The sequence below is a fragment of the Microtus ochrogaster genome, linkage group LG4 (genome assembly GCF_000317375.1).
Source record: "Microtus ochrogaster isolate Prairie Vole_2 linkage group LG4, MicOch1.0, whole genome shotgun sequence".
Classification (NCBI taxonomy): Eukaryota; Metazoa; Chordata; class Mammalia; order Rodentia; family Cricetidae; genus Microtus; species Microtus ochrogaster.
Genome location: NC_022030.1, coordinates 43,423,828 through 43,437,718, shown reverse-complemented (window position 1 = coordinate 43,437,718; position 13,891 = coordinate 43,423,828). Strand labels below are relative to the sequence as shown.

The 13,891-nt window shown below is 45.0% G+C and overlaps 1 protein-coding gene across 1 annotated transcript in view; it reads right to left on the bottom strand.

Annotated features, from left to right (window-relative positions):
* LG4H2orf80 (linkage group 4 C2orf80 homolog) overlaps positions 1-12,927 on the bottom strand; it is a 26,134-nt gene extending 13,207 nt beyond the window's left edge. Inside the window, exons 1-6 of the mRNA XM_005372510.3 lie at positions 12,856-12,927; positions 9,567-9,687; positions 8,081-8,162; positions 6,357-6,439; positions 3,919-4,006; positions 3,117-3,188 (exon numbers count right to left, since the gene is read on the bottom strand). Coding sequence (XP_005372567.2) covers positions 3,117-3,188; positions 3,919-4,006; positions 6,357-6,439; positions 8,081-8,162; positions 9,567-9,607 — 366 coding nt within the window. The 5' untranslated portion in view covers positions 9,608-9,687; positions 12,856-12,927. The remainder of the gene's footprint in view (positions 1-3,116; positions 3,189-3,918; positions 4,007-6,356; positions 6,440-8,080; positions 8,163-9,566; positions 9,688-12,855) is intronic.
* Positions 12,928-13,891: the final 964 nt, after the last annotated feature.

Here is a 13,891-nt window from a genome sequence, read left to right as displayed (position 1 = left end):
TAAGCCCCGGACAGGGTCTCATGCACTCGGTAAGCCCCGGACAGGGTCTCATGCACTCGATAACCGTCTCCTGCACTCGGTAAGCCCCGACACCGTCTCTGCACTCGGGGGCTTGTTTGATTAGTCTTTATACTATAACTATATATACTGTTAATTAGGACATAATTAATATTGGTGATATTAATTATCACCCTCTAGGACCTAGAGTCTAGGCGGACATAACTAATATCAAAGGCATGTTTTTGATTAATGATTACTCCAATGTGTTAAAATCCAGCTTTTGCTGGGCAGTGGTGGTGCACGCCTTTAATCCCAGCACTCGGGAGGCAGAGGCAGGCAGATCTCTGTGAGTTTGGGGCCAGCCTGGTCTACAAGAGCTAGTTCCAGAACAGCCAGGGCTCTTACACAGACAAACCCTGTCTTGAAACGCCTCCCTTCCCCGCCCCCAAAAGTTCAGCTTTTGTTGAAAGTGTAGGTTCACAAGCAGATATCTGAGAAAGAAAGAAAGAAAGGAAGGAAGGAAGGAAGGAAGGAAGGAAGGAAGGAAGGAAGGAAGGAAGGAAGGAAGGAAAAGAAAAAGAAACTGTAGGTCCTTCTGTCTCCAGCAAGGCCCTCATCTTCATGTCTGTACGAATTAATCTGGGGAAAATGCTTCAAGAAGAGAAGGTACCTGAAGTAAATGTGAGAGGTAGAGGCACCTGGTCCTGGCAGGGAGGAGGCTGGTGCCCTCCGCAGGGTGGGCTTTGCAATAATGGCGGTCCTGTGGAAGGCTCCCTTTGGGCTGTCATGTAACTGATAGGCTTGGTCCCACTGTGTTAAGGAGTAACCAACCGTAGGCTTACTCACACACAGGAAACTGGAGACCAGGGAAAGATAACTTATGAGAGGCCTGCAGCTAGAAAGGGATGGATCCGGGTCAGGGCCCTGTCTGCCTTGCCCGGGAATCCTGATGTCTGAGTGTTGCTCAGGATGGTTTAAATGCTGGCTCTTAGGAGGGGGTGAGTTTGGGGAAGGCAGAGGAAAAGCCGAGGACCTGAGGTTCTTCAGAGCCCTTCTCTCCTCCACACACTCTCATTCTCTCTGCCTTCCTTTCTTTTGTCCCCTTTTCTTCCATCAAATGAGACTGTTGACTTATTTATGATTTTTCTTCAGTTTAAATCAAGTTGGGCATTTTAAATTTATTTGAAAACAGTTGTAAATACCCCACACTTATGTAAAGCCTTTAATTGAACCTTCTCTGAATCAAGACTCCTCATCAGAAAAACGAAACAAAACAAACAGAAAACCAAATTCCTTATTAACAAAAAATGACCATCTGTCAGGCACCTGTAGCTGACAGTGAACAGTACCTGCCTGTGCTGCCTTTCTATCACCAAGGGGCAGCAGAGAGCCCCAGAGAACGGCACCAGGCTGCACACAGTAGCCACAAATCCTTTCCAGTTGCCGGAAATTCATCCTAATCTGATTTGTTTTTCCCCTGAGTTTTAAACTCTGGCTTAGAAACTGTTTCAGCTGTTGCTTAGGAGACATTTTATCCAAAGGAGCCAAAGGTCACTCTGATATAAGTAGTAAAGAACCTTTGACAACATCTATTGCTTTTAAACCACTCTGACTTCTAATTAAAACCATTACTTTCGAAGTTATGTTAAACCCCAAAAAACTGTTTTAAGAAAGTCCTACAGTTTAACTTTTGAAATGCTACATTGAGCATACGCTGAGAGATCCTCCTGGTTCCCCATCCAGGTTGCAGGAAAGTCCTCTGGGTGGACTGGAGCCTGCAATTCTGCCAGTGGTTGGTAGGAGCTCCTGGCGGGGATGGAGAGGGGCTGCTAGCATTGCTCTCGCAAACCACAATCATTTGGGGAACTGGCTACCTCAAACAGGCCAAGTTTGCACTGTGATAATAATATACACATTTGATTAGCTGCTTAATGTTTGGATACTTAGAGCAGTGAGTCTCAATGAGAAGAGATTTTTGTTCCCAGGACACATTTGGCAGGCAGGAAGCATTTTCAACTGTCACAAACAGAGAGAACCTTCTTGCCTCTGCTAGCTGGTGGTCAGGCATCATGCTAAACACTTCACTACACATGGCAGTTCCCAGTTCCAGCTTCCAACACATGCAACACAGAATTGTCTGGCTCAAGAGGTTAAGAAACCCTGACACAAAGCTAGGCTGGGTGGTGTATCCCAGGGCTCGAGATACTGAGATGAGGATTGCTTCAAGTTCAGGGGCCAGTTTGGCTATACAAAGAGGTCAAGGCTAGCCTGACTACAAGACTTTGTCTCAAAAAGGAGAAAAATAAGCTGGGTATGGTGGCTCACACCTTCAATCCCAGCAGTTGGTTCTTGGGAGGTAGAGTAGGTGGGTCTCTGAGTTCCAGTCCAGACTGCTCTATAGAGTGATTTCCAGGACAACCAGGGCTACATAGAGAAATCCTGTCTTGGAAAACAAAAAAAGGAAATGAACTAAATGAAACTCTGATGTATAAGAACATAGACTAATTCAGTTGCCCAGTCTTGGGTTCTAGAACCTTGATTCCACTACATAGATTTGGGGAACTGAACCAGGGAGCTGGGATTGACTGTAGGAGCCTTATTTGCTGAGAAATTTCAATACCTCAGTTTTTACTTTTGGACATAAAATTGTTATTATCTGATGCCTGAAAGCATATCGTTGTGAATGTATATTCAGAGGCTGGGAACACAGCTCAATGGCAGAATGGATGCTTAGCAGGTAGAAAACTCTGAGGAAACTCCCCAGCAACACACATACACGCATACACACACACAGACACACACACATACATACACACATACACACACAGACACATACAGACACACAGACACATACGGACACACACAGAAACACACACAGACACACACACACACATACACATACAGAGACTCACACAGAGACACATACAGACATACACACACACATACAGACACACACACACACACACACACACCCATACACATAAAGAGCTGAGAACTAAGGGCTGGGAATATGTCTATGGTAGAGCGTTTGCTTAACTTATACCCATAAACAGGCCCTGAGTTCAATCCCTGGCATGTATACATTCTCGATATCAATAGTCCCATATCACTCTTACCTTTGTAGAATCAGGTTCAGTAGAAGAATAAGCCCCGTAAATTTTCAGGACTTCCTCAATTGGGATACTGTTCTGTGAAACAAAAACAATGTGTTGTCATATTGTGGCTTTTTCTTTATTAAAAAACAAAATTACTGCAGCTATAATGGTTCTAGTACAGCATAAGGTAACACAGCAACTCAGTAATAACTCCTAGATTATTGTGTAACCAAGTTTTCTAGACATTAATATCTCTCATCTTTTTTTTCTTGTCTCCCATAAATATTTTTACACTACGGTATGGAGGCCAAATTTTTTTTTTAAAGATTTTATTTATTTATTATCTGCCTCCATGTATGCCCGCATGCCAAAAGAGGGCGCCAGATCTCATTACAGATGGCTGAGAGCCACCATGTGGTTGCTGGGAATTGAACTCAGGACCTCTGGAAGAGCAGCCGGTTCTCTTAACCACTGAGCCATTTCTCCAGCCCCCCCCCAAATTTTTATTACATATTTTAAATCACAAATTTTACTATTAGTAAATCCCAGGCATTTAGAATCAATGTTGAAAACACGTAAGTATACATTAGTACCAAAATGAGCTTAGAAATCCTGAAATGAAGCTGGGTGTGGCTGTGCACGCCTTTGATTCAAGCACTTGGGAGGCAGAGGCAGGTGGATTTCTGTGAGTTCAAGGCCAGCCTGGGCTACAGAGTAAGTTCTAGGACAGCTAGGGCTACACAGAGAAACCCTGTCTTGAAAATCAAAATAACAACAAAGAGAAAAACCAGAGTGTCCACATGGAGAGTGCTCTTTTCCTCACCATTAAGACTCCGGCGTAAGATGATAAGATCACTGCTTCACGCTCTTTTCGGTTTGGATACAAGGGTCTGCCGTGAAGTGGCGCTTTCCTAAGGGGAAATATGGATAGAGAAGGTTGGGGTGTGCATGTGTGTACGGAGGACAGAGGCCAGCTTCGGGTGATTCCCCTGGAGCCATCCACCTTGGTTTCTGAGTCAGGGTTTCTCCCTGGACCTGGGCTCACCATGTAGGCGAGGCTGCCAGCAGACACCAGGGAGCCACATCTTTGCCTCTTTAGGGCTGTGATTATAACTTTATGCCACCATGCCCGGCATTTTATGTTGGTGCTGGGGATCAAATCGCTCAGTAAGGCTGACTGAGCCGTCTGTCTTCCAGGCTCCTATTGTTCTTTTTGATAGCTGCCAAGGTGATACTAATCCATAGGTAACCAGCCATGGTTGTGGATTATCCACTTTTAAAGTAGGATTAATATGATTGATTTTCTGTTGATCTCCCAACAAAGTGATGAATTTTTCGTTTTTGTCTGTTTTTACTAAACCTGTCACAAATGCTGACTGCCCCATGAGGGCCGATTATGGCTTTGCTAGCAGGAGTCCACCCTGCTTCTCATCATCTGCTTGGGGGAACCTGCCTTACTTTACTGTAAGCTTACCTTTAGGAAGGCTGGATACCCCTAGATTCTGGGAACGGGTCTGGCCAGTGTGTTCTATGTGCAGACAAATCAAGAAACAGAGACACTGAGACACATGCCACGTCTGCTTGTTGTTTGTTTAAATCTATCCTGGTTTCAACTGAACCTTGTTCTGAAGTGAGATGACAAGAATAGTGTCCACCCAGGAAAAGAGACTGGAGGTGGGATCTGGTAGCATCAGGTGAGGTTTAAAAAAAAACAGAAGCGCATTGTGTGTGTGTGTGTGTGTGTGTGTGTGTCACAGAGAGAGAGAGAGAGAGCTTAGAAGACAATTTGAGGGAATTTGCTCTCTTTCCATCATGTAAGGCCCAGTTATTTATTTATTTTTATTTTTTATTTTTTTCGTTTTTCGAGACAGGGTTTATCTGTAGCTTTGGTGCCTATCCCGGAACTAGCTCTCGTAGACCAGGCTGGCCTCGAGCTCCCAGAGATCCGTCTGCCTCTGCCTCCTGAGTGCTGGGATTAAAGGCGTGCGCCACCACCGCCCGGCTAAGGCCCAGTTATTGAACTCCGATAGTCAATTTATTGGCAAATCCTTTGCCCCTGAGATTTAAATCACTGTGCCTAACAGTCCAGTTCACAAACTTGGAATCAAACTTGCCTCCCCGACCTTCTCTCCTCTTGATTTCTCATCTCCTCCCTCCTCCTTGCTCCTCTGTTAAGGTTGTCCAAACTGGATTTTCTGCTTATTACAGTCAGTTCTTAACTGTGACCTTGAGCCAGGACAGCGGAATAGAACTGGTCTCTGGACTTTGGAATGAGTGATCTGATCACAGCCCCTTAATTCCCGGTTCTGACCAGTTGAGTGTGTCTGCTGAGGAAAAGGCTGATAAGCTCGGGGAGGAAATGATCGCACAGACTCAAGTACTTAGCTGCTTCCATGCTCCAGAAACTGTGTAAGATGGTCCTTGGGAAGCAATTTCAGGCTCTACCCACAGAACTAACCATTGAGACTTATTGCTCATATATAATACAGTGAAGTCATGCTTCTCATATATAATACAGTGAAGTCATGTTTCTCACAGTTAATACAGTGAAGTCATGTTTCTCACAGGTAATACAGTAAAGTCATGTTTCTCATATATAATACAATGAAGTCATGCTTCTCAGAGAAAGCTTCGAACTGGACTGTTAGGCACAGAAAGCAGAGAATGCAAGATTTTTTTTTAACTTGATGGAAACCAATGATAAGAAATACAGACTAGGTGAGCACATCTACCATGTCCTCAAACTGCCCATGGAGTGTGTCTTCAGGCTTCTGGCTGGAGGAGAAGTTTGCCCTGTGTTCCTACATCAGAGAGCCTCATAACAAAACACCGGGCAGGGCTGGACCTTCCTCCATCACATTGTAAAAGGGAAACCTGCCGGGGCTGGCTCAGTAGGTAAAGAGCTTGTCTTGCACAAGCGTGGACCCTGAGTTTGGAGCCTTCCCTCATCATTCATATAAAACCCCAGAGCATGTTGACACAGTCTGAATCCTAATGCTGGGGGATGGAGATGGGGCCAGGCGCTCTCTGGAGCTTGCTGGCTAGCTAGGCTTTCCGCTGGTGAGCTCCAGATTCAGTGGGAGACAGATGCTACTTCAAAAACTAAGATGAAGGGAGACTGAGAAAGACACTGACATTGACCTCTGACCTCTGCATACACCCACATCCATGCACAGGAATATGTGTCCATACCTACCTCCTTACCCACACTAAATAAACAGATAGATTAAAAAGAAAAACATCAAACGCATTTCAACTTACACTTTCTCCCACTGGAGCCAAGTTAAATCTTCTGAGGGATCTACCCATTGACAAGCAACACTGATGGCCAGGTCATAGTGGGCCTGGAGGCAGGAAAGAGAGAGCGGACAGTGTGGGTTCAGATTTTGGCAAAGTGCTTCCCTGGACAATGGCCTCACTAAGCCCCAGCCTCTGTCATGTTCCACTTAGGGAAGATCCTTATTTATAAACAGCCTGATGTTCAGTTAGGGATATTCCAGGACCCAGATATTTACTTCATCTGCCACTAAGCAGTTACGTGCTGTGTGTGGTCCAGAAAAGAGAGGACCTTCAACTGGCAGTTGGGGAATGTGGCCTCGCACCGGGCTTGCCAAGGGCTCAGGAATATTCCTGAGTGAGGCACTGATGAGGCTGGGCCTCCCTCTCCTTGGGGCTTAAAAAGGCAAAAGGAGAGAGTGGAGAAAGAAAGCCATAGAGAACATTTGGCAGTCCTGTTGGTGTTAGACCTGTACTCCCAGGGGGCAGAGGAGGTGTGGGACCCTGGAGGGAGGCACTGTGGTGCTCAGCTGAAGAGACAGAAACAATCCTGGCTGACTTTCACTGGGGAGGCAGTCTCAGGGCTAGAGCCTGTGGGAAAGGGGGTTTATACAAATGGAGAGGTTCACTCCAGGAGGGCACAGCATGAGCAATGGGCAGACTGAGAGATAGGTGGAGAGCCTCACACCTGCTACAGAACTGAGGGTCAGTTTTTGCACTGACTCATCACAGCGGGGACCTTTCTGTAGGTCATCTGTTAGCTCTTACTTAATAAGCATGTTTACCACTCAGTACCAACATTTCCTTCCCATCACCATAGCCAGGAAGGTGAAGGCTGGTCGGGGATTGGTTAAGGTTCTATACATCTCTAAATAATGTAGAGATGCCCTCCAGGGACCTGAGTTAAGTAAAACGTCGACCTAAATAATAAATCAGGGGTTTGGACCACGGTCACCTGGTGACACTTCATCAGGAGCTTGATGTTTGGACCAGTTACATGGTCGTGCTCATTAGAAATAGAAGCACTCGGCCTCCAGAATCAAAATAGCTCTGTAATAAAACCTCATTAAAGTTTGAGAAGTTCTGCTCTGATCTGTTTAATGTCCTGTGTGATATGTGCACACAAAGCGGCAGGCTTAACTACAAACCCTGGCTTTACACAGAGGGAAACTGAGGAAAAGAGACTCATCCCTCTCAGCACAAGGATAGATCATGGGCCGGGGGGTAGGGTAAACTGAGTTTACTGATTTCTTTTGGATTAAATCTCTCTGTAGTTTCTTCTCTAATTTCTGTGTCATAAGCCAGCAGAACGTAACATGAGCCTGAACTCAGTAAGAATAACGAAAAGGATTCTAGGGTCATGTATCGTTTGCATCAGCAAACGATAGTAAGTGATTAGAGTTGAGAACTACCCTATTGCTAGTTCTGACAAGGTCTTTAACACGGTGAGTCAACGTTTTATCTCGCAGTCATTGGTTTAAATCTTTTCCAGCCTAGGTTGATTTTCATATTCTCTTTTTGCTTTCTATTTGGTGGGTTAAAATGATCATAGGGACAACCTTGGGGTGAGGAAAGTACAGGGAAGAGGACCGGGTGCCCACGTGCATGTGCGTGTGCATGTGTTAAGTTACACAGGCATTTGATCCCTGTTCTGGCCCCTTATTACATACAGAACACAATGGGAGTTGCACCAGCAGGACACTCTTTACCATCTCATCTAGAAAGGTGAGTTGGCCTCTTCCTTTTGGATCAAATTCATTTTCCCGAAGTCTGATGCCAATATACTCTCCCCTTGAAAGCAAGAGAGCAGCATTGAGCTTTGGGGAATGATACGGGGTTCTGTCTTCAGAAAGAGACTTTCTTCCCAGTCCCTCCCCCACCCTGACAAAAATGCAGCAGACGTCATTGTTGGTCTAGGAGCTGTAACATTCAATATTGGCTTGGGGAGTGATCTCCAAAGGCTGCAGGTTTAAAACACCTGATGATAATGAGCTTAAATCACATTTATCTTAATACTAAACTCATCGTTGGAAAGCAGGAAGGATGCAAAATGTCAACATATAGAAAAAAAATTTTTTTTGTAAGAGGAGGGCTAAGCTCCCCTTATAAAATAAAAGATTTCCTGCTGGGCATTATAGTCCATGCCTTTAATCCAAGCAGGAGACAGAAGCAGATGCATCTCCTATGGGTGTTTATACTCTAAGAAGAGGAGGCTCTAACATAACAGAATATATTTCTGTAATATTTCCCACAGAATGCACCAGCATTTTACATTATACCTGGAGTTAGCATGGAAATTATCTATCATCTATCTATCTATCTATCTATCTATCTATCTATCTATCTATCTATCTATCTATCTATCTATCTATCTATCATCTGTTTGAGACATGGCTGTTCTGGAACTCTGTAGACCAAACCAGCCTTGAACTCACAGAGATGGAGCTGCCTCCGCCTCCCATAGTGCTGGGATTGAAGGTGTGCTCCTCTACACCTGCCAGAGTCACCATGCTTAACTACTGTTTGTGTTTTTTTGTTATAATGGCTCCAAACGCTTATGTATAAACATGAGTGAATTCCATACATGTTTATCTGGCATTTCTTAAAGATTTAGTAGAAGACAGTCATCTTTATAAGCAGGCAATGGACATTTGATGGAATCTATTATATGGTCTTCTATGAGAAAAAAAATACTAGGATTGTGGCAACAATACATACAAAATAAAATATAATCTCTTCTTGTTGTATGATCGGTGATTTTTCACCAACATTTTTGAAATACCAGGTTAAAGAAAGCTGAGTGGGATGGGGGAAATTTATGGGAAACTTGATCTTTTCTTTATTAGCCAAGAAAGTTTAGAAGTCAAGTTGTTAAGCATGGCAATAGAAGCTGCAGAGGCTCTGTTTCAATGCCGGGCCCCAGGGCACATCTAGGCATCTGTATCTTTTGCCAGTAAGTGCTGCCCCTTTCGGTGGTGCATACTGTCCCCCGAGGCTGTGGGGAGCTTGCACAAGCACGCTGCTGCAGAAGCATTTGCCCAAGAGATTCTGCATCCTGCCCTGCACCGCATATGCCTGCATGGCAGAGACAGAGACCAGAGCGTCTGCTGGCTTTCTCCCGCAGAGCAGCGAGATCCCTCCTTAGCTTTCTGTGCACCCGCCAGTACCCAGGCCATCTATCTGGGCGATACTCACAGCAGCCTCTTCACCTCCCGCTTCACACGACTCTTTTCCATGGCGGAAGGCCCGGTCTGAGCGGATAGCTTGCGCTCCACCTGATAGCCTTTAGGAAGAGCAATTTCTGCAAGCCTAGAAACTACAGCAGCAAATCAGAGAGAATATAAATTAAGAACGCTGTTGCTACAAATACCAGTCATGGAGTCCGAGGCTGTGGAAGGGATCCAAGAGCATCCAGAATTCAGAACTCCCATCCAGCAAGTTCCAACTCAGAAAGGGACCTGGAGGCTAGCCCTGGACCTTGTGCCCATCTGACAGCTTATTCCTTTCAAATTTTAATTACAGAAAATTATTAAGTAACTTAATTTTGTGTGTACATATGAGTGCAGGTGTACATTGCCGTTGCACCGGTGTGGAGGTCAAGGACAAGTCTCGGAAGCTGGCTCTCCCATGATGTCACCCAAGAATGGAACTCAGGTCCTCAGGCCTGAGTTTAAGTATTTGGCTTAAGTGTGTTTTAAGTATTTTGACCTGCTGAGCCGTCCAGCCTGCCCTCTTTCAAGCTTTTCTCACACTCACTGTGTGCTCACCCTCACATTAATCACACTAACCACACTAATATTGGAAAACAGGGATGGTTCATGCACCAATTGACCAGGCTCTTTGGGCAGAACCACTCATACAGGCTGACTTGTGGTCTGATATATGGAAGTGTCCTGTGTACGGTTGACACCGTGAGTCCCAGTGTATTTGACAGCCCGCCCATGACGGAACTGCCCCTGACTTCCCAGAGCTGTCACGGACTGTCATTTGACAGTCCACACAATAGTGGCAGATGTGTCTTCAGTGCTCACCTTGACTTTGAACTAGAAATCAAAGATAAGGTAATGGAATCAAAGGGGCTCTGAAATCACACATACGCACAACACACACACACACAATTGTGAAAAAATATCATTACTATTGAATGGGGAAACTCAGCAACGTATGACTAGGAATCAAACCTACCAGCATCACCTGTATTAATTTAAAAGATTTTAATCACATTGTGATGGCTAATTTGATGGCTGGATCACTATTATTAGCTATTTTGTTAAATGCTATGATGCCCCGGGTGGTGGTGACACGTACGTTTAATCCCAGCACTAGGGAGGCAGAGGCAGGAAATCTCTGCATTCAAGGCCAGTCTGGTCTACAGAACTAGTTCCAGGACAGCTAGGGCTACACAGAGAGACCTTTGTCTTAAGAAAAAACAAAAAACAAAAACAAACGAAGAAACAAAAGCAAAACAAACAAACAAACAACAACAAAATGTTATTCTGGATTTTTTTTGTAAAATTGCTTTCTGGGTGAGATAAACATTTAATTTGATGAACTTTAAAGTAAAGTATATTTCCTTCCAGATGTGAGTGGCCCTACCTAACTGGTTAAAAGCCTTGAATGAACAAGGATTAACCTCTTCTAGCAAGAAGGCACTCTGTCAGCAGACAGCTTAGATTCTAACTGCAACTCTTTCTCGTGTCTCCAGACTCTGCTGGTCTCCTTGATCAAATTCAGACTGAGCAAGCCTCTACAATCATGGGAACAGTTTCTCTAAAACCCGTCTTTCTCCCTCTCTCAGCAATTTTGTGTAGTTCAGTCGCTGTTTTCAGTACAGACTGCACCTATTCTCTCTCTCCCTCCCTCTCTCCCTCTCTCCCTCTTCCTCTCCCTCCCCCTCTCTCTCCTTGTTTTGTTTCTCTGGAGAAGATGTAACAAAAATGTGGACAGACTATTTAAATTGTACATGTGATTTACAATCCCTGCTTTAAAGGTAATTGAAAAGAAGGTGTGTTCTTCCTGCCGGTGCTTCTGCTGCAGCCTGTGAGAGGGAGCCATTGGGGGTGGAGAGGTGGAGGAGCACCGCATAGAAGATGGGTGCATTCCAAAGACACTGCAATTGCTCTGATCAGGAGAGGGTAGGAGAGAATGCTGCAAGTCAGGAGGCCTCATGGCCTAGGGGAAGAAAAGCCCTGGCGGAGGGAAGCCAGGCACTGGGATGTGGCATCCTCTTGGCAACTGGTTGATGTGACCGTGGGCAAGCTGCTCGGTGCTCTAGTGTTACAAAAAGCAAAACGAACATCAACAGGTCTAGTTAATTTCTTGCCAGACCTCACCCTGACATTCTATCATTCCATGAAGGCTGAAATGTGCTAAAATTCTTTTAATTTGATAGTTTATAAAAGCATAAGTTCATAGGATGTTGTCTTATTTCATTAATAGAAAGTGGGCTCAATTTTTTGGCATGAAGTGGGCTCAATACCGTGGCAGAAGACAGGATCATTAGCTTTGAAGCCCGAATAATGAAAGTCTTAGCACTTACTTTAACCAATTTTCTTTCTTTCTTTCTTTCTTTCTTTCTTTCTTTCTTTCTTTCTTTCTTTCTTTCTTTCTTCCTTCCCTCCTTCCCTCCCTCCCTCCCTCCCTCCCTCCCTCCCTCCCTTCCTTCCTTCTTTCCTTTCTTTTTTTGTTTTTTGAAACATGGTTTCTCTGTGTAACAGTCATGGAACTCATTCTGTAGACCAGGCTGGCCTCCAACTCACTGAGATCCACCTGCCTCTACCTCCTGTGTGCTGGGATTAAAGGCGTGCGCCACCACCGCCCAGCAATCAATTCTTTCTTACAGCTCTGAGCAGGCCCTTTGATTTTCACACTGAAAAATCACAAATTTGTATCTTTTGATTGGTGTCACAGCTTTCTCTTAACACTCCATCCCAACATGGCATAATCCCTGAAGGCATATCATATATATATATATATGTAATATTTTAAATAATAAGAATACTAGTGCTTACCACCTCTAGATCATGAGGCAGGGGGTCAGGACCTTGAAAGACCAACTCTGTGTCATGTTATGCAAAGTAACTTTCTTTCTTTTCATTTCTTCATATGTAAAACAACCATTGAATGTGTGCTGAGGTTGGGCTAACTGGAGAGGTTCGTTCCTTTGTCAGCTTCGCCCGGATGAGAGAGCCATTTGCATAGGCTTGAATTCAGTTAGACCTGAATTTTGCCTTTCACTCTATTCTGTCTATAGAGCTCCAAAGGAATCAAGACCACTAGCTGGAAACACACAAGAGGGACCCTGCTAAGACGTCGGCTGCCTCACGCTCTAGCTCTTACAGACACCAAGTCCACCCCCATCCTTCCCCAAATCACAGCCCTAGAGTTTTAGGAGTCCTGGGCCCTGTGGAATATCGGCACATTCCAAGCCGACCCCCTTTCCACAGTCCTGTCTTAGCGTCTACCAGTCCCCAGAATGTCTCACCAACTGGAGCTGACGCAGCGCTTCTGCTCTTCCTGATACCCGCAGGCAGGCTTGGGCATTGGAAGGCTTGAGCTGCTGCTCAAAGTCTTCCTGAACGCAGATGCTTCTGCCTGGTTGCTAGGAAACTGTGCCTGGATGAAAATAGTTTTATAAACATCCTCGTGTCTCCTCCCACGCACATAGTGGAGAGGTCGTATATTTGAGACCAACTGTGACCCTGGCCTTCAGTCGTTCACGTATCTTTTCACCCGGGTAAGCATAGGAGCACCAGCTGAATAATTAATCAGAAAGCTGAGATGAGGAGGCCACCCCCCCCCCCCGTTTTCATCTTCTCTCTCCTCTCTCTCTTTCCTTTTTTCTTCTTTTCTAAGACAACATTTGGCTACAATGGAGGAGTCAGTGGACCAGCAAGGATTGCTGGAGAAGCCATACAGAGTATCCCAAGCAATTTCTTGGGATGACTCTACCAAATGACTATGAACACAGAGCAGTGAAAAACCAGGGGAGCCACCACCTGGGGACACACTGTCATGTGCTGGTTGGTTTTAGGCCAACTTGACACCAAATAGAGTCATTTGGAAAGAAGGAACCTTAGATGAAGGGTTGCCTTCTTCAAATGGCCTGAAGGCAAGTGTGTAAGGGCATTTTCTTGATTAATGATTGACATAGGAAGACCCAGTCCCCTGTGGGTGGTGCCGCGCCTGGTCAAGTGGTTCTGGGTTGTATTAGTAAGTAGGTTGAACAAGTCATGAGGGGAAGCCAGTAGGGAACATCCCTCCATGGTTTCTGCTTCAGTTCCTGCCTCCAGGTTCCAGCCTTGAGCCCTGCCCCTGGCTTCCTTCCATAACGGACTCTAATTTGCAAGGTATAATAAACTCTTTCCTCTGCAGGTTGGTGATCAGTGTTTGATGACAGCAACAAAAAAATCAAAGTAAGACAAAGTACCACTGCTCTCCTGATGAGTGGTCCCCCTGCTTACACACTTGTTCATCTAAACTAGTACATAGTGTACCACTGCTCTCCTGATGAGTGGTCC